This window comes from Schistocerca nitens, chromosome 4 (genome assembly GCF_023898315.1).
Source record: "Schistocerca nitens isolate TAMUIC-IGC-003100 chromosome 4, iqSchNite1.1, whole genome shotgun sequence".
NCBI lineage: Eukaryota > Metazoa > Arthropoda > Insecta > Orthoptera > Acrididae > Schistocerca > Schistocerca nitens.
The window spans coordinates 345,740,235-345,761,677 of NC_064617.1; the positions used below are offsets into that span (position 1 = coordinate 345,740,235).

General features: G+C 40.1%; 1 protein-coding gene across 5 annotated transcripts in view; it reads right to left on the bottom strand.

Annotated features, from left to right (window-relative positions):
* The window catches only part of LOC126251859 (folliculin), a 180,727-nt gene that overhangs the window by 74,263 nt on the left and 85,021 nt on the right, over nt 1-21,443 (bottom strand). For all 5 annotated transcript variants that reach the window (XM_049952539.1, XM_049952540.1, XM_049952542.1 and 2 more), the window contains 3 exons: nt 15,225-15,443; nt 14,834-14,980; nt 14,459-14,680 (listed from right to left, as the gene is read on the bottom strand). In XM_049952539.1, coding sequence (XP_049808496.1) covers nt 14,459-14,680; nt 14,834-14,980; nt 15,225-15,422 — 567 coding nt within the window. In that variant the 5' untranslated portion in view covers nt 15,423-15,443. The remainder of the gene's footprint in view (nt 1-14,458; nt 14,681-14,833; nt 14,981-15,224; nt 15,444-21,443) is intronic.

Here is a 21,443-nt window from a genome sequence, read left to right on the forward strand (position 1 = left end):
CCAATGAAGTTTACGGCATTCCCAGATATTGTCTATCATGCAACCACAACATTGGCTGTTAATGGTAACAAGGGTCGGGACTGGAGGTATCCACTGGTGAACACAGCACAAGGCTAAGGAGTGTAGTTGACCTGTTTTGTCATCGAGTAACTCACTACGGTGCTACAGTGCTAGTGGTGTTGATACAAAGCAGAGCAACAGCTATGATAAACAAAGCAAACATTGCATTATATCTACAACAATAGTTGCCAAAGTTGACATTTCATCTGAAAGGAACCCACGGAATTTTGCAGAGTGAGACTGAAGAGGCAGATGAAATATTAGTGTTTCTGCAAGATGAGTCAGTGGAACACATGATGTTGTATACATTCGACTGTGCGGACAATGTACATGAGGAGTACAATGACGATGATACATGCTTAACAAGTGAAAGGTATACTGATACAGGTATTGAGCCACATAGTTCACTATTCTTGTCAGAAAGGGAGCAGCTGTGGCGGAGTGGTTCTAGGCGCTTCAGCGGAACCGTGCTGCTGCTACGGTCACAGGTTCAAATCCTGCCTCGGGCATGGATGTGTGTGATGTATTTAGGTTAGTTAGGTTTAAGTAATTCTAAGTCTAGGACTGATGACCTCAGATGTTAAGTCTCATAGGGCTTAGAGCCATTTGAACAACTTGAAAGGGAGCAGCAAAGCCCATCTTGAGTGAAACATAGTAAAAGTCAAGTGTTGTCCAAGGAGCAGCTACTAAACATAATTGTGCAGATGGAAGATTCTCTACAGCATAGTGACAAAACAATTATGAACAGCTTTTGAATAAGTCTGCAATAATATGACTGTGTAGTGCATAAGAAAAACTACAGATGTATAAGGGAGGACAAGGTGCACTTGTTACAAAAACTAGTGTTTACCCATTTCAAGGATGCTCGATACAAATTACAGGATGTGCTTGACAGTGACCTACTATGTTATGCACATCAAATTACACATGGCATAGATTACAGTGATTTCAAGGGAAGCAGTTGATGGTTGCATAACTTCAAAGAGCACTACAGAAGTGGAAGACATAAGATAACGGAATTTCAAACAAAGTGTCAACTTGACAATGCACAGCAAACTGTGGAGTCGGCCCAAAAATTTGTAGATGAAATAAACAAACTTATTCTTTAGTTCAGTATGAAATTTGTCTCAAACTCTGACCAATTGGGATTTAAAGAGGAAATGTGTATGAAAGGAATTATGGAAATTAGAGATATATCAAGATCAACTAACATCAATGCCTTAACACATTTGTATACAATTATGCCAATTGTTACATGGATAGTAAACTGGCTGGAAAGTTATTTATTGTGCTGCGAGAAGTTGGAGGTGCTCTGCCACCTATGATTCTTTCTCCTGTGTGTGATCTTGCAAGGGCAGTAGGGAATATTTACATCACAGCAAGCAAGAGTGGTTGTAAGAACAACTGGTCAATGTAATTTGCTTTTGCCTGATTCCTGGTCTGCGTATAAAAATCATACAACTTCAGAGCAAACTATCCTTCTGAAAAGTGTGTGACATTACAGTTCATACTACCTGGAACCACTGGACAAATTCAGCCTCCGGAAGTTTTCTTTTTTCCCCCTATAAAACATATTATCACACTATCTGCAGCTATGCCTTAAAAGATAGCCGGTTTCACTATAAGCCCCATGACAGACTGTTTCACATTCGGTTGCATGCTATCACATTCCATCAGTTCTCATTACCCTGTTACACCAACATGATTCTATACACATTATTTAAGAGTGGATACCTAGCTGAACGCTCTGCTTGGTTTGTAACTCCCAAGGAGTTTCCTTCAATCTTAAGAGTGTGAACCTTTGTGATCACGCTGGGATGGCATTTTTCATTCAGTGTTCACAGTGCAAGTTAATGGTTTGTTTGAACATTTCTGGAATGTTGACCACATCCTGCAGAAGGTTGATTTCTGCACCTTCCAGTCTCTTTTCCTGTCACCCTCCTGATGCACATGGTGAGTCATTAGCAGCTAATATTTTTCCTGTCATAATTGTTAACAACTTGCTTTCAAATGAGCCTTACTAAGGATTGAACTTGCGTTAAGGGGTTCCTTGTGAGTTGGACGAAAGCCACACAATCATGCTGTAAATGCGCGTGGCACAGAAGACGAACTGGTTAAAATTTCTAATGCTTGCACTGGCTGTAATATTGCTGCCGTAAGGCAATGATAATCTCACTTGGTTGGTGTCAGTAGTTGTTGAAGCTCTTCCACAGTTGAAAACCATGCTCTTGTCTAATTACAAAAATTTCCAAGGTTCGTTTGCAAGCTTCACAGGTATCACATCATTGCCACTTTTGTAAAGGCGAGTCATACACAAAACATGCTGGCAAGTGGGAACTCATACTGATTTATTTGACAAAGTTATACTGGTTACAGACTACTTCCAGAGGAGTGCTAGCTATTTTAAATAATCAATCAGCCAAAAAGTCCAGCTCGCACAAAATCAGAGTTTTGTCAATAACCAACAGCTTCAGAATTGTAAAACCAATATACCAATAGGTGGCACTTCATTGACTGAATTGCGGCAACTCAGACTGGGCCAGTTTATATGCACAGGTATGGCGTGGTCACATAAGAGGGGCTCCTGATGATAGGTGTCATCTGGATAGTGGCACCACAGTAGTCGACAGTTAATGTTGAACCAGCTACTCAGTTTCCATAGTGATGTTGAGTGCTACCACTACAGCAAGTTGGTTGGTTGGTTTGCAGGGGCTGAAATGACCAGACTACAAAGGCCACTGGTCCCCTACAATAAGTAATAAAATTAACTTCAAACACAAACTGAAATCATATCTACCTGACTACAACGTCTTCTAAAAATAAAAGTTACATTATCTACCTTCCCATCTCAAGTCAACATGATTCTGCATACAGTTCACAGGCATGAAAGAGTGTCTGTACTAGACTTTAAATTCCAATATAAGTTTTAGGATTTGATAACAGTAGAAGATATGATATTTATTCCATGGGCCCACCTACAATTTGTGATTTCAGCTTTAAGGTAAATGAGGGTCTGCATTTATTATAAATCTATGTACTTCATCAGCAAACATGCAGATACTACTCTATGTTCTGATACAGTTTATGGCTGCAAATGGTTGTGAGAATGTGCCCCCAAATAGTCTACACTAAAAATGGGCTATAATTTTCTGCACTAAATGATCTGTGACACAGGTCATTGTTTTACTGTTCATTAATGTGGAACACTCTCACTTATGTCTTCATAAACTTGTTCTCTTAACACATACTCTCTCTCTTTCTCTCTAAATGGTGATCTATCTTTCTATAGCTCTACAGTCACATTATTGTCAACTCATATGATCATTATTGCACAAGAGGACAAGACATTTTGTTAAGTTAATACATCCACACTTTCACTGTACTAATTTATGTGACTTGAGTTATAAATTCATCCGTTGCAGGGAATTTCATTCACTTAATAAAGTTACTATTAGCAGATGTTTTCAATTTTGTGTAACCCATACCTTATGTATTACTTCTTTACACTGAGCAAATGACAATAAATAAGACACAGTACACAGGAGTTTTGAATGCAAACTTTAAATAAACTGAAGGGAAACCTTATAGTTTAAATCAACTTAAACAAATTAGTTCAGTAACTTTAGCTTTGCATGTAATTGTCTATTTTCATTAAGGCAATGCCAGAAATTTTGCTTCTTTTTTTGTCAATGTTACATAGAAAAATACTCAAAGACAATATTCTAGACTTACATTGGTCTAGCCAAATATGGCATGCTGAGCATTAAAAATGTATATTTTTTGCGCTCTTCTGATTTTAACTTATACACGAGTTTATAAACTTTTAAGCAAGTAGGTCAAAGGAGCTTCACACTCATTAGTCTTCACCTCATTCACGATTCAAAGATCCCAGTCTGACAACACTACAATGTGTCTGACATGAAGTTTTCATTCTTTCTAATAGTCTGTCTCTCAGACTTTCTAGTTTTTATTTTGGTGCATATTTATTTCTTTGTGTAATTTTTTTCTGTTTATAGCACTCACCTTCGGTGTTTATGAAATCAACCTGATTTTCCACACAGCTTAACTTAAAGCTTTTTCCACCCTCAGTTTAATCAAACATTTACAACCTTTTCCTTGTTTTATTTTCAGTGTACTGTCCCTATAGACCAAGAAGCTGTTCTTGATCTGAGCTCTTATTGGCACAAATTTTTTCACTCAGATAATAATTTTTTGGATCATTATCAAATTTTTCCGTGGTTTCTGCCAAGATGCCACCATTGTTTGCATGAATGTGCATAAAATTAATCAGGAAATTACACTTGCATAAATGTTCACAAAAATAAGGTTGTTTAAGTTTTATAATCTTTATATGAGTGAGAATATTATCAGGATTCCACATAATCGTACAGGGCAGAACTCTGGAACTTGTGCAAAGGTATAAATTCTACCCTAACTTCCATACATTAAGGGACCTCCAATATCCTTCCAACAACAGGAGGTACGGCAATAATATGTGCGCTAAAAAGGTGCACTGGCACAACTGTGATACGTAAAACAGTAACAAAGATAGAGAAGGTGTGCCACAGATGGCACTTACTGTGAGTAGTGACCCTCTTTCAGTGAGATACAGAATTTCCACATGGTCTCCTCCTGTGGTTATACAAAATACACAACAGCTCATCATACATGCACCACAAAAAAAACTGCACATCCTGTAGCAGATTGTCACCTCCTTAGGAAATATCTGCAGAAGCATACATATTTCTAACAAGGAAACCATCAGGCTTGTTAATCATGGATTTTGACAAGTCCTAAGTGTATTCTAGAGGGATCCATCCTGAGCATCTGGCTAGTGACTTTTCATAAGACAGCTTATTGTTTCAGAGAAAGTCGATATTGAAATTTTATAAGTACCTCCTACACCCACATTGATCAGGTTCACGATTGCCATGCAGACAGTTCACATCTTGCCTATGTCCTTTTTTTTTTTTTTTTTTTTTTTTATCATACAGAATACCATTAAACAGTATACGTCACGCAACATTGTTAGACTATCACTTACATCGCCTCCTGAGGGTATTTGTTGTAGAAGCAATCGAAATACATATTTTATAGAGCACTGCACATAGTTAATTTTTCAGAAGCAATACCAGAAAACACAGATTGTTAATTCAAATACCAGAAAACACAGTTCGTTTGGATTCAAAAACACTGACCTTTCTTCAATCAACATCTATACGAACCACGCATACTTGATCATCCCTGTGTGCACTAAATTGATGCAGAATTAAAGAATCTATTTTTATGGAATATTTCCTTGGATCGATTTCTCTATTGGTCTTTAGCAAGTAAGGACCATCTTGATTTTTTGCTTTTCGTGAAAATTTTAACCTGCCTGTAAAAGTTAACATCACAGGGTTGGCTAATCTTTACCAGCAGTTTGGTAGCCTTGAATCTTAGCTGCTTCACTACCCTCACTTAGACAAAACAGGATGAACGTTACAAGTGTAGGAGGTATGCATAAAACTTCAACATAAATTTTCTTGGAAACTAGGGGCCGTCACAATAAAAGCCATTAGCCAGATGCTCAGGATAGGACCCTCTACAACATACCTTGGACTCATCAAAATTTGTGATTGACAAGTCTGATGCTCTCCTTGTAAGATACTGTCGTCCCAGATGAGAACACTGGTACTGTCATATACGGCAATTTCTACAATAATGGCAGAGGTGTATGATTTCCTGGAGCCATGCCAAATGAACACATGGCTAGACTCGCTGTTTAGAATGAACAATGACACACTGTCAACAAGAGATAATCCCACTGTTCTACATCTACATCTACATCGACACCCATACTTCATAAACAACTGTGAAGTGCAAATGGTACTTCCCATTTGTAAGGGGTCCGCAGGCCCTTACTACTAAATTTGCGCTCACACAGGTCGACAGGGCAACTATCGAGTAGTGTGTGTGCAGGTCGCGAGAGCTAGAGGGGGTTCACCGGAGTGCCGAGTGCTGCTTGGGTAGATTCCCGCGAGGCGGGAAGAGCTGGGCGGAGAGCAGTTAGAGTGGAGAGTGCGGAGTCAGGGTGTGGTAGGTTCCCGCGAGGCGGGCAGAGCTGTGCAGAAGCCAGCAGTTGAATTAATGTAAATTATCGACAAAGGGAGTGGCCATCGCCGCGGTTTAACCCCTTTGTGTTAGTATTATACGGAAAAGTGAGAAAGTTTAATTACGGAGTGATTTCAGTGATATTAAGTGCCGCTATTGAGCTTCCGCGTCTACCGCTCCGGCATTACTTGGATTACCGTGATTGGATGTTGCGTGTGACGATTAAGAATAACTAAAGAAACCTGTGCTGAGATTAGCCATCATTAACAGTGTATTGACGAAGGCAGTGGCTGTCTCCTTATTTTGTGCTTTTACTAAGAATATAGATCTTGTTTGTGAAACTGTGTTGTGTCCTTCTTACCACCAAACAGTACTTATTACAGTATTTGCGAAGGACAATACGGAATGTAACATCCCCTGAGCAGTCCAATCCGATTGCCAGCCCATTAGGTACACGGTCACATTAATCAATTATCTAATTTTGGGCTGCTATTCAGATCCCGAACGAGCGGGAACAAATAATAATAAATAAAGGGCATGTTACACCCTTGGCTTACCGTGAAAGGACAAGTGCAATCTTCGGACGAATCGTAATGAACAATAGGTAATTTAGCTTGCTTAACGCCAGAAAACTAATTTTTCAATGTGGAATCGGGACAGTGCATGAACGTTAAAATCGCGACAAGGAACAGTGCATTTTTGAGCAATACGAAGTAATAATATCGCACGATTGTGACTAAACTATTTTTCTTGCCATATTAAATAGCCATATAGCGTCAATAAACTGTGTTGTAAAGTGCAAATGCGAAAATCCGCGTGAAAAACTGGGAAAAGTGGACGCTAAAGAAAGACACGTGTGAACAGTAAAATAGTGAGACGAGCCAAGATTTCATCATACAAGTCGTCAGAAAGGTGTTTTGTGGTAATATGTCGACCGAAATTGCCTTTTGAACAATGAAAATCGGACGGTTTCGTGTGGACCCATAAACTGGTATGCTGACGATAATGTATTGTGGCGACGCAATTAGTGAGTGACGTCACGCAGAGACACGTAGCAGTTGCACCAAAGAGCTTCGATCCGCGAGGTGATTTCACACGACACCACGGCGAGCGACACGACTTCGAGATACCGAGCGCAGTTCCGGCATCTAGCGGCCGAACTACAAACTACGCCCGCCTACAGCGCCACGGAGCGACGCAACTTTGAGACAACGAGCGCAGTTCCGGCATCTAGCGGCCGAACTACGAACTACGCCCACCTGCAGCGCCACGGAGCGGCCGATGGGGAACTACGTCGCCTTGCAGCTGATCTTCAACTTCACGCGAGCTCCAGCGGCGGCACAGCCACCCCCACCTCAAACGTCAAAACATCGCGACTCGCGGTAACGTCGGTTGGTGAGTGAAGACGACGGGTTAACATAACAGTAAATTGCAGTGTGCAGTCTTCGCGATAAATAAACAGTTTTTAACTGATATTTACATTAGGAAAAGTGCTCAATTGCAGTAATTTCAAAAAAGTTGCGAAACATACTCTGAAGTATAGCATGCTTACGTATGCACACTGCACTGTATAAATGATAATTGTTTTGATGATTTTGCATTTATAGATTTTGTGAGTGTTATGATTATCTTGTTTAAAACATTTTTACATAAACTGTGTATGTGGAAATTGTTATTGGAAATTTAGGTTTTTGAGAGTTGTGATGTTCGGTACTCATGCATGTGTATCATTTTGGGAATTAACTGAAAGGATTGCAGGGACTGTTTGATTAGTTTCATGGTAATTAGGAGTGTTTTGGGTTATTGGAGGTTATTTTGTAATACTTGCCTGGGCATTAAAAAAATAAACCAAACATGTCTTCTGAAGATAAGCAGGTCTGTGAGGCAGTAGTTGAAAGGAAAGGGATAGGACAGGAAGATAGAGATGATTCAGGATTCAGTGATTATGGAGTGTCATTAGATAGCCCACTAGCACATTCAACTAATTATCCTGAGACACCGGGACAAACGACGAGAAATAAGCCAGTTTCAGAGAATGTAGATGAGTGGTCGATGTTGGTAGATTTGATAAAGGAGACTAGCAGAGTAATAGAGGAAGAATTCCAAAAAATCAGAGAATCATTTAAGAAGGATTTACAGGAATCATTAAAGAAGAGTTCACAAGAATTCAGAGAATCATTAAAGGAAAATTTACAAGAAACTACAGTACAAGAAATTAGAACCTCGTACACAAAGACGGAATGTAATCTGAAGAAGGAAATGCATGAGTTACCAGAACAATTGAAGATGAACGTCGACGAGAAGGAAAGTGAGCTACAGACAAATAGAGACCAGGTCCAGGGAGACGTGGAGAAGATGGAAGAAAAGTTAACAGAGAAGATAGAAGACGATGTTGAAGAAACTAGAACCGAATTGGGAGAAAAGATCACCGAGGTGACGCAGATGCAGAAACAATGCAACGATGTGGTTGAGGGGATAGTAGATAAGCAAAACCAATTGGCAGTCAATCCGAGAAATGCTATAGCCGTGCAGCGAGAAGAAGATGACCAGTGGGTTGCAATCGAAGGTGAGGTCTTCACTTGTGGAATCAAGAGGAAGAAAGGGACTAATAATTATGATCAGTTTGGAGGAGGATTATTGAAGAAATGCTGGCCCAAAAGTCGTCAGTGTGCAGCACTTGAGGACCCACTACGATGCAGACCACTTAGTAATTGGAAAGGAACGTCGGAAGAATTTGCCAAACATTTGTGGAAATGGAACGAGATTTTGGAACAACCTCTGAGTGACAACGTAATGGTATCTGCGATAAAAAGAAGATTGAATCAGAAAAGGCAAGGAACTGTATCTAGGAGCCTAATTAAAGGTAGAGAGGCCTTAATGAAGATACTGGAGCAGTTGGAGTCTATTAAATCACAGAAATACAAGCAAGCTAATGATCGAAACAGAGAAGGGAGTAATGACCCAAGGATTCATATTAATCATTCGTCTGATTTCCGAGGAAGAGGCGGAGGAATCGAAAAACCGAAGGACACTCCAGGTGAGGTCCGGTCAAAAGTGAGGGCTATAAGGACCCGAATAAACCTGCTAAGACATGGTTAGGACATTTAGCTGTAAAATGGACATTTGAAAGAGGGAAGGGTTTATTTACATTGTGTTTTGTAAGGTATTATAATTAGAGTTGTATATTTCATGTCGAAGATTGTCTCAGAATGATTAAAACCTGTAATAACTATTTTTTAGTAATAATTCATATGTTCTGTGTTTAGGTAAGGATTTTTGAGTGTATATGTTGTGTGTTTTCATTTGATATTGGATTAGAGAGGACTATTGCTGGTTGAGATGAAAAGTTGTAATTTTGAACAATGCCATTTATGTGATGTAATAACCTTTTTGTAGAAATTGTTGTGGAGGCAGCCCACTACCGGAGTCCAGGATTATTTTGAAAAATTGTAAATTCATTAATGATTTGTATTGCATGTTTTGTTCAAATGTAACTATGTTTTTAAATCCCTTGCCGATTCTTTTTCGCCTGCGGTTCAAAAGAAGTTTTTGAGGGCGGGGATGTAAGGGGTCCGCAGGCCCTTACTACTAAATTTGCGCTCACACAGGTCGACAGGGCAACTATCGAGTAGTGTGTGTGCAGGTCGCGAGAGCTAGAGGGGGTTCACCGGAGTGCCGAGTGCTGCTTGGGTAGATTCCCGCGAGGCGGGAAGAGCTGGGCGGAGAGCAGTTAGAGTGGAGAGTGCGGAGTCAGGGTGTGGTAGGTTCCCGCGAGGCGGGCAGAGCTGTGCAGAAGCCAGCAGTTGAATTAATGTAAATTATCGACAAAGGGAGTGGCCATCGCCGCGGTTTAACCCCTTTGTGTTAGTATTATACGGAAAAGTGAGAAAGTTTAATTACGGAGTGATTTCAGTGATATTAAGTGCCGCTATTGAACTTCCGCGTCTACCGCGCCGGCATTACTTGGATTACCGTGATTGGATGTTGCGTGTGACGATTAAGAATAACTAAAGAAACCTGTGCTGAGATTAGCCATCATTAACAGTGTATTGACGAAGGCAGTGGCTGTCTCCTTATTTTGTGCTTTTACTAAGAATATAGATCTTGTTTGTGAAACTGTGTTGTGTCCTTCTTACCACCAAACAGTACTTATTACAGTATTTGCGAAGGACAATACGGAATGTAACATCCCCTGAGCAGTCCAATCCGATTGCCAGCCCATTAGGTACACGGTCACATTAATCAATTATCTAATTTTGGGCTGCTATTCAGATCCCGAACGAGCAGGAACAAATAATAATAAATAAAGGGCATGTTACACATTATACCACATAATAGGATTTCCATTTGTTCCATTTGCATATGGAGCATGGGAATAATGACTGCTTCAATGTCTGCCTGCATACTGTAATTAGTCTTTGTAATCATTATGGCAGCAATACATAGAAGGTTGTTGTACATTCCTAAATTACTCTTTCAATATTAGTCATTGAGACTTTTTAGCTACATTTCCGTGGGATAGTTGGATTCAATCTTCAAGAGTCTTCCATCTCAGGTTATTCAGAATTTTCATGACATTCTCTGATGGGTCAAACAAACCTGCACCCATTTTTACTGTCCTCATTTCTATACATTCAGGACCCCTTTTAGTCCTATTTGGTATGGAACCAAATAGGACTGATCACACAATTGTTTTGTAAGGGATCTCCACTGCAAACTAACTGCATTTTCCTACTCTCCTACAATGAACTGAGGACTGACACCTACTTTACCTACAACTATGGGATTATTCCATTTCACACAGCCACAAATTTTCACATGAAGATGTTTGTATAAGTTGACTGATTCCTATTGTGACTCACTGAAATTGTATTCATTGGATACTACATTTATAAGAAAAGGATAGTTGCTACTCACCCTAAGCAAAGATGCTGAGTCACAGAAAGGCACAACAAAATAACAGCCGGAAAGTGAGCTTTCAGCCAACAAGGCCTTCACCGAAAATAGACAACACACACACACACACACACACACACACACACACACACAAATGCAGCTCACACAAACATGACTCAGTCTCTGGCAGCTGAAGCCAGATTGCGAGAGGCAACTGGGTGTTGGGGTACAGAGGACAGACAGCAGGACAGTGGGGTAGGTGTGAGGGATGGTAAAGTTCTGCTTGTAGGAGTGTAAAGGGACAAAGTGGAGAGAGGGCAGGACAGCTAGGTGCAGTCAGGAGGTTAGACAGAGGGTGGAGTAGAGGAAAAGGAAAGAAGTAAAAAGACTGGGTGTGCATTGGTGAAACAGAGGGCTATGTAATGCTGGAATGGGAACAGGGAAGGTGCTAGATTGGTAAGGACAATGACATAAAAGTTGAGGCCATGTGGTTTATGGGAACATAGGATACATTGCAGGGAGATTTCTTACCCGCACAATTCGGAAAAGCTGGTGTTGGTGGGAAGGATGCAGATGGCACGGGCCTTGAAGCAGTCATTGAAATGAAGAATGTCATGTTGGGTTGTGTGGTCAGCAATGAGGTGGTACAGCTGTTTCTTGGCCACAGTTCAACCAGTGTTCCACCCTCACTGCAACTAAATCACCCCCTTTTAACTTTCCAGAATTTCTTAGCCTTGAACCTTGCCTCACCAACATTCCCCAAATCCCTCAGCATGAAAACTAACATTACATCTGCAGAAATGACCTCAATCCACCACCTGAAAACTGATCCCGACCTTATAAGTTTACCTGCTGACAAAGGCTCCACCATTGTTGTTTTGAACTGCAAGGATTACCTACTAGAAGGACTCCAACAGCTGTCAGATTCATCCATCTACAAACCCTGCCACAGTGACCCCATTCCAGAAATCCAGCGGGATCTCCAGTCTCTCCTTAAATCCTTAGGCCCATCCCAGAACCTCTCCCCAGAGTCCTTCTCTCTCCTCACCCCTACCAATCTACATGATTTCTGAAGTCCATATACCCAACCACCCAGGATGACTGTGTCCCAACTGAGAGAACTCTGCTCTAGTAGACTGACACCTTCAGCCTATTATCCACAAATTACCCTCCTATATAAAACACACCAACCATTTCCTTCACCGACTCTCCACAGTTCCTGTTCCTTTACCACATGGTGCCCTGCTCATCACTGCTTGAACAATACCTTTGCCAACTGCCAATGGATTCCGAATCAACAACCTCCTTCCTAGTCGAAACGACCAACTATATCCTCACCCACAATTACTTCTCCTTTGAAGGCATCACCTACAAACAAATCTGGGGTACAGCTTTGGGCACCCACATGGCACCATCCTATGCCAACCTATTCATTGGGTCATCTAAAGGAATCCTTCCTAAACACCCAGAAACCCAAACCCATCACATGGTTCAGATTCACTGATGACATTTTTGTGATTTGGATCAACAGTGATGACACTCTATCCACATTCCTCCACAACCTCAACACCTTCTCTCCCATTCATTTCACCTGGGACTATTAACCCAACAAGTCACCTTCCTTGATGTTGATCTCCACCTCAAAGATGGCTACATAGGTACCTCTGTCCATTTCACACCTACCAACCATCTGCAATACTTCCACTTTGACAGCTGCCACCCATTCCATACCAAGAAGACCCTTCCGTACAGCCTAACCACCTGTGGCTGTCACATCTGAAGTAACAATCAGTCCCTCTTGAAATATACTCAGAGTCTCACTGGAACCTTCACAGACCGTAATTACCCTTCCAACATTTTATACAATTTTCTGTACAAACAGATGCTATGCCTTATCTTTCCCGTCATCCACCACCTCCCGACCTTCTGGCCACAGAGGAACATTCCTCTTGTGACTCAGTACCACCCAGGACTGGAGCAACTGAATTACATTCTCCGCCAGGGTTTTGACTACTGCTCGTCATGCCCTGAAATGAGAAATTTCCTACCCACTATCCTTCCCACCGCTCCCACATTGGTATTCTGCCGGCCACCAAACCTACACAATATCCTTGTCCATCCCTACACAACCCCTGCTCCCAAACCCTTGCTTCATGGCTCATATCCCTGTAATAGACCTAGATGCAAGACCTGACCTATACATCCTCTCACCACCACCACCACCACCACCACCACCACCACCACCTACTACAGTCCAGTCACAAGCACCATCTCTCCCTTCAAAGACAGGGCTACCTGTGAAACTAGTCATGTAATCTACAAGCTAAGCTGCAATCAATGTGCTGCATTGTACATCAGCATGACAACCAACAAACTGTCTGTCTATATGAATGGCCACCACCACCAATATACTGTGGCCAAGAAACAGCAGTACCACCTTGTAGGTGAGCACATCACCCAACACAACATTCTTCATTTCAATGACTGCTTCATACCCTGTGCCATCTGCATCCTTCCCACCAACATCAATTTTTCTGCATTGTGCTGGTGGGAACTCTCCCTGCAATATATCCTATGTTCCTGCAGAAATTCAAATGGGAGGTTCTCGGCCACCCTCCATACAGTCTGGACCTCTCTCCCTCTGATTACACAATTTTTGGTCCTCTTAAAAAGGCTCTGAGGGGCAAACAATTCACCTCGGATGACGACGTCCAGCTGTATGTGCGGAACTGGTTAACATCACAGCCCTGGGAATTTTATGAGACAGACATTCACCACCTTGTGTCACAGTGGGACAAGTGTCTCAAAAGCCAGGGTCAATACTTCTAACATACAGGCACTGGTTTCTGTAATTATGCCTCTGGCTGATTTCTTTTTGAATTTGATTTTCACATCTGCCAGTGCTCTTTAGACAGAAAAACCAGACTGCACTTAATTACAACTCAACAATATTCTTCTCTCTCTCTCTCTCTCTCTCTCTCTCTCACTCACACACACACACACACACACACACACACACACACACACACACACACACACATTAGTTACTCATAGTATTTTTCACACATTAGTTACTCATACTATTTTTCACTACAAATACAATGACTTTTTGAGGGATCACTTTCACAGTTTCAGAACAGGAACATTTTAATTACAAATTAGAATTCAAAAGAATCATAATCTATAACAAAACTACATTTATCTATTATTAATTCTTAAAATACCCACAATTAAATTATTGTAAAAAGAAATACCTCATTTTGAGGCCTTTCTCTGAAGTTCAAACATTCAATAATTATTTTTAGACACTGAATAAGTTTCTGTCCGTCCATGAATTTCAGTTTATCAAACTGCTTACAAATTGCAAGGACTTAATTTCAAATAGTGCAAAAAGTGATTTATTTCCTACCTTACATGCTTTGGCCTGCATCTCTTCAATAATTGCCTTCATGTTCTTGACAAGAAATGGCCACGAATTCAGTAGGAATAACTTATCTCGCATCAGTATTGTTAGGCTATACCACCGATGAAAGCCTCTCGCTTGTGCGTCTTTCAGAAAAAAGGTATGACTTAAAACGTGACCTCTTATCTCATCCCCAAAGAATACAGGCCCTTCTTTCCCTGGGCTTACCTAAATATGGAAAAAAGCATAATGAAATGCGAAAATTCATACCTCTTACATTGCAAGGAATACACTCATGGCATACAAACCTATTGTGATATAAATACTGTAAATCAATTACAGTAAACGAAATGAAAATTGTAATTCTTATCCTTCTCTTACCTCACAACTAAGACTACGGATGCAAGCCTGACGAACTAATGATGCGATGCTATGGTGAAGCGGATGGCGTGTGCTGACATAACTTGTACGGTTTTCATGGTCATTGCTGATGAACCCAAGATATTGCATATTGAATGACTGGCATGCCTATGAAGAAATATTTCACGCTATGTTTATATTCCAATTTAATTACTTGCATTTTGTTTACACATACTTCATCAGTCAGGCCCTAAATTACACACTGCTGAGAGCCCAAAATCATATCATCATAAAACAAAATGATTACTAAATTCCAGTGAGCATATTACATTACAAAGAAAGCCACATTCCAAAAAAATAACTAATGTTCTTACTGAATAAACATATCATCCCTTTTATAAGTTTGACAAACCTCACAAGAATTGCTTGCAGGAGAATCTGAAGCTGAGTTGAGAACATTAACTTTTCCATAGAACTTTTTGTGTTTACTTTCATCTGTAGCAGCATTATACAATGGATCATCTTCAGTATCATGAAATGTCTGTGTACAAAATAACACACTGGGTCCATGGAGTTCACAGAAATGGTTCAATGATATCACAGCATTCATTTCAATTGATCACATTAGTACCTGAAAATAAAAGTATTTTTTCACCATCAAGGAAAGCATCATCGTTGTCTTGGACAAATTTCAAAGTTAACAATGTTGTTAAACTTTTTATAATGCCATTGTTACTATATGCCACTGACATGCAAAATTCTGGTCACAATGGTAGCATGTAGAACTGCCACCATTATTGTCTCACAAAAAGAGAACACTACTTGTGCAATTCAAACAAATTGCTCTTACTCTATCTACAAACAAATTAGTAAGTTAATATAAACTGACACACATTCAATGAAAGGAAACTTTGGGAACTATTCTAATGGCCTACTGTAGATTAAAGCATTCTTGTTATCAGAATATTTCCTTGTAAAATACTCAGAATTTGTTATGATGCCTTCATGACAACTAACATCAACAAAAATGCACTGCTCCTTCTTAGCACTTGATTCATTTTAAGAATTACTGACTCAGTGTGGATATATTAAACATGTATCTGCAGCTCAAAGGAAGAGGACAAAACAGATTTGGACATTGTCTGATTCATATCTAGTATGGTATTCCCTCTCAGCAGAATTAAGTATGATTTTCCCCCTTCCTCTTTACAACGAAGGTGTGCTGAAAAGTAATGCCTCCGAATTCTTTATCCTGTTCTCAGTACTGGATGAGGTGTTACAGGTCAAGCATATTTTTCCTGTCGGTTAAATTTCACATCTGTAGCACGTCATCTTTGTGGTGTAGCAATTTTAATGGCCAGTAGTGTAAATCAAACACTGGACATTTTTAAATTAATTTCAAGTACCTGATTTTGGAGGCAATTTTTCGAAGAAAACAGTGTGTCTTGTACTCCGTAAAATATGGTACTAAAATGCAGACATTCTGTCTGACGAATGTCTTATACTGAGGAAGTTAATATTTGTGTTTCATATACCACATGTATGATAAGTTATTACAGCCCTGTCATTGTAGACCAAGAAAAGGTTGAATACGTGAAAAAATTCTTGTATTCACAAATTTTTATACAGTAGTCAGAGGGGGAACCATGAATAACATACTAAACATCTTAATGTAATTGGAATTGGACAGCTAAAAAATCTACTCAGCAAGCAGTGGCAGGAAAACACAGTCTGCCTAGTTGAAACTGCCATCTGTTTTCTACCTTATGATCTATCCAATTACATTATATAGCCAAAAATCGATTATTTTTGTAGCTGTACTAAAAATCTTGATTGATGGAATGTTAGCATGGGAGTGTGGGGGCCTTTAAACATAACCTTTTTTAGGTTTCTCTTGAATAAATTGAAAATCATGGCTTGTAGTGAAAAATTTCCCCAATAAAAAATTAACTACATTAAATTTACAGCAAAAGAGGCCCTTTTCATTTGTTTTCTGTAGGACTACCAGTTTCCATTTTGGGGGGGGGGGGCGGAAAAATCACAGACTAATAAAAATAGTGTTGTAATGGTATAAAATTAATATTTATTTTTAAATGAAGGAGGTTAAGATGAAATATTAAATTGTGTACCGCATGTAAGTGCAGTAGAGCCATATAATGATAAACTCGGTTCCCTGGCTGTAGCAGGGTGGAGGGAGGAAGATGGAAATTAGACGCATCAGGGATTGTGGTCATGCACTTCCCTCCTTCACAGGTCTGCAAACTGAAGAGAGAGCAGGTGATTCTTCATTCTCTCTTCCCCACTATGTCACAAAAAGCAACTACAGGGTGTATCACGAAGTTATACCAATGCTTCTACAGCGTGCCTTGTGGTGATGCAGTGTGCAAACTTGCCTGGAGGATGTTTATTTTCCACAATGTGCATTAACACTACATGGAATATATGTATGAGTTACAAAAAATACCCACACAGGAAACGCATATGGACAGAATCTATGTAAATCTCTGTACACAACTCTCACTGCTAGAGGGTAAATTGATTCTTAGTCATCATGTATGGCAGCTGTTGTGTTATGGTGAAAGCAAATTCTCTCACTAAAACCACTGTTCACTTTTCAGTTTACATGTGAACTGTAAGTCCCTAGCATTTCCTGTTCAGTTCTCTTATGTGAGTAGAGAAACTAACTTCACCAAGATTGACAGTCAATTAACTGAGAACTTACTTGCAGTTGTTAAGTGAGCTTTTATATAAAATACGTTGGTATAAACAATGCAGCGTAGGTATGATGGTCTCAGAGACTTACCTAGCACTAGAGGAAAGGGATTAGATTGGTAAATGTGGCATGTTATTGCCATCTATTGTAAATCTGTGTAACCATATTCTAGTTACTTGGTGGTGAATTAATGGATGACAAAGAAGTTAATGGGCTCCTCTCACCATTGTGTTACTGATAAGACTACATAAATCTTTTCGCTTCAGTAACTGCTGGCTCTTGTAGAGTGGGCTGCAATGATTGGAGCCATTTGCCAAACATCCATAGTATATCTTCTGTGGTGGGTGTGAATGTGTCTGATGGAGTGGAATTAATCATGTTAAAGTCTAGAACAGTAATCTGCTGCAATGCATTGCTTGACTTATGTTGAAATGTCTGAAGTTGTTTCATAACATCTAGATGACCTACTTCTGCTGCAGAGAGAGCCGATTTCAGCCATTGTGCCTCTTGAGATGTTGTAAGAGCTGAGGCTTAGGTGACACATTTCATATCCCTCATGCTCTGAAATGTATTCCAGCCATTGATAATGGAACCAACATTGCTGAAAATGTTGTACTTAGGGCCGGGTCTTCAGAATGGCAGAGAGTTGGCAACTACAGGTGTTGGACTGTCTTACATAATAGCCCACTTAACAACTGCAAAAAAGTACTCATTTAATAAACTGAAAATAACTCTTCTATGTAAACACAAGCTCAATTAAGTTACTTTATCTACTCACATAAGGGAATTGGACAAGAAATGCTGGGAAGATATAACCTGTCTATAAACCGAGAAGCAAGCAGCACTTCAGGTGGGGGAACTTGCCTTTCAGCAAAGAACACTATAGCCGCTGTACTTGATGACTAAGAATCATCTAGCAGTGCAGAGCTGTGTGCAGAGATTTATTCAGATTCTGTCTACACGAGCTTCCTGTGTATGTGTTATTAGTGACTCATATGTACATTACACACAGTGTTAAAGCACTTTGTGGAAAATAAATACCCTGTGGGCACTGTGTCACCAGTGATTCACAAGATGTGCCATAAAAGGGGCAATATAACTTTGTGACACACGCTGTATTTGCTTCTTGTGATGTAATGCAACAGAGTGAGTGAGGAATTGGCAGCTCACTCTTCATTTCGCAGATCTATGAAGGAGGGATGTGCACGATCACAATCCAGCGACCTGTCTTCCCTCATGCATCTAACCTCCACCACCACCCCTCCATCCTGTTACAATCTCAGAACACAATTTCTCTCTTAATATGGCTCTACTGCATTTACATGTGGTACATACATTTAATATTTGATCTTAATCTGCTTCACTTTAAAATAAATATTTAGTCTATACCACTGCAACACTATTTTAATAATCTCTGATTTTTCCATCCCCCGCAGCATGGAAACTGTTAATCCCAGTAAATTTAATGTACTTTAATTTTGTAATGGGAAACTTCTTTGCTAGTAGTCATGATTTTTTATTTAGTCAAGAAAAACCTAAAAAAGTTACCTTTAAATGCCGCACCACACCCCCACTCTCACACAACATTGATCAAGATTTTTAGTACGTTGCTTATGGAACTCCCTCCAACTGTACAAAAAATTAAGATTACATGAATTTCTTCTGCCAATTTTTCTTTGTTGACTGTAGTGCTATGAAGGTTACCATTTCATGGTAACTTTCTGTATAAATGATGACTAAGTATACAATTACACATGTAAAGTGATAACTGTAGCAATGGGACATCATCAGTTACAGGAAGAGAAATTAATAAGTGTTAACTGCCTGCCTCTTCTGTTGGGACTGAGAAAATTCCTCCAATGGGTTCCAGATGGACATACAAGAAAAAAACAACTTTTTAATTGTTGGGAACTCAAACATATATTACTTATGAAGCAAGTAGGGAAAAACAGCATTCTCGAAACATTAATTAGTTATGAAACACCTTATAAAATCAGTATTAAAAAAAATAAACAGAACAGTTGTACAATGAACATGATAGTTGGGCACCCCGGCAGTAACTTTGAGGTTACTGAACACAAAAGAACCAGTGAGCTAAAGAAGACTGAAAAGTCATGATCATGGACATTCATTTTAATTCATTAACACATCATGTTCCATAAATTATATCATGAAGGAGAGTCTTCATGGATGTAGAATGAGGCAAATTATACGCTAACAGACAGCTGCAGCCATTGCATGCTATTTCTACAAATTTAACTGTTACAGTGCACAATGTACAGCTGGGCCGATGTGTGCAAATGGCTGACGTGCAGGCAGTCTTGCAGCCGGGCCATAGCGTACACGATTGTACTTTACTGATCAAGCACCATTGGGCAAGGGTGGGCAAAAAGCTTACACATGCATATAATGTATGCAATGAGCCCCTCTGGCAGGTAGCCTATACTACTTGCACCTGCCTATGAGCACGACGAGGCGCTGGTATGTGTGTCTCTGCTGCATGGAGCCACAGTGGAAGAGCCTAGTATAAAGTATATTCAATTAATTACAACCAGTGTGTGTGTGTGTGTGTGTGTGTGTGTGTGTGTGTGTGGGAAAAGGGGGGGGGGGGGTTGCAAGCATGTATTTTGGGGGCTCAACAGTGGGGTTGTCAGCAACCTTGTTAAAATAGTCTGAGAAAAATAAAACTAAATATTTAACTACTGTACTGCCACCAATAATCATGGAAACTAAGTAATGAAAAAAAAGCCACTTTTGGGAAGAAAAAAAAGTCTGGTGCTGCACTCCCTCTTAGACACCTCAGCTACTGTTTTTATCTGCTATTTCACACTAATCGTTTATGTAACTATACTGATTTTAGATAACTCTACCGGCTTTCTGAATTCTGTAAAAGTTGAAGAGTGTTTCATAGTAACATTATTCCTCATGTCCAAATATTCTGATAAATTATAGGAGGAATGGCTACTAAGATACCCTAAATTTGTCTCTTAATGTCTGAGGATTTTCAGTTGCCTTTTTGATGTCAGCAAGCAACTATTAAAGATTTTTGCTCTAAAATTCAAAAATTCCATTATGAATCACAGAAAGGGTCACATAATCTGTAATGAAACTATTTTTACTTTTGGTATTTGAGGTGGTGAATTCCACAGTTCATCCTACATTCACTTTTGTCACTCTTATTATTAATCACAAATACCATTAGGACAAAAATATTTCAGCAAGTGCATGGAAGAGCCCCAAGATCACTGAGGAGAGTTCTGCTATGAGGGCCAACACAACTGAGATTTTTATTTGACTTTAAAATGTGGTGGTGCCACTTCAGTTTGCCCCCACCCCCCTACCCTCACCCCATGCACATAAACTTATGTGGAACGCACAACACCAGCATCACAGTTGAGCAGATGGACTGAGGTAGGAGGCTGTGTTTAGTGGCGTGAGTACAGAGAGAAAGAGGCGGGAATTGTGATGTCGGACTGGAGAGAGGTAGCTGGTGGTTCAGAGGGAGACAGCAGGTGTGCAAGGTAGGAGTGAGAGAGATGCAGCAAGTGAGGAATGGGCTACGAATGTGATGCAAGGCACCATAGCCAATGAGTCTGTGTGGTAAAAGGAAGGAAGGAAGATTAGGGTTCAACTTCCCATTAACATTGAGGTCATTAGAGACAGAGCAGAATCTCAGATTAATTCAAGGATGGGGGAGGATATCCGCCATGTCCTTTCAAAGGAACCATTCCAGCATGTGCCTGGAGTGATTTAGGGAAATCACAGAAAACCTAAATCTGTGTGGGCAGACGTGGGTTGGAACTGAGGTCCTCCCAAATGTGAGTCCAGTGTGCCAACCACTGTGCTACTTCACTCAGTGAGTCTGTGTGGAGTACAATGACAGTGGCATGGAGGAGTGAAATGGGAGGGGAGGGGAGA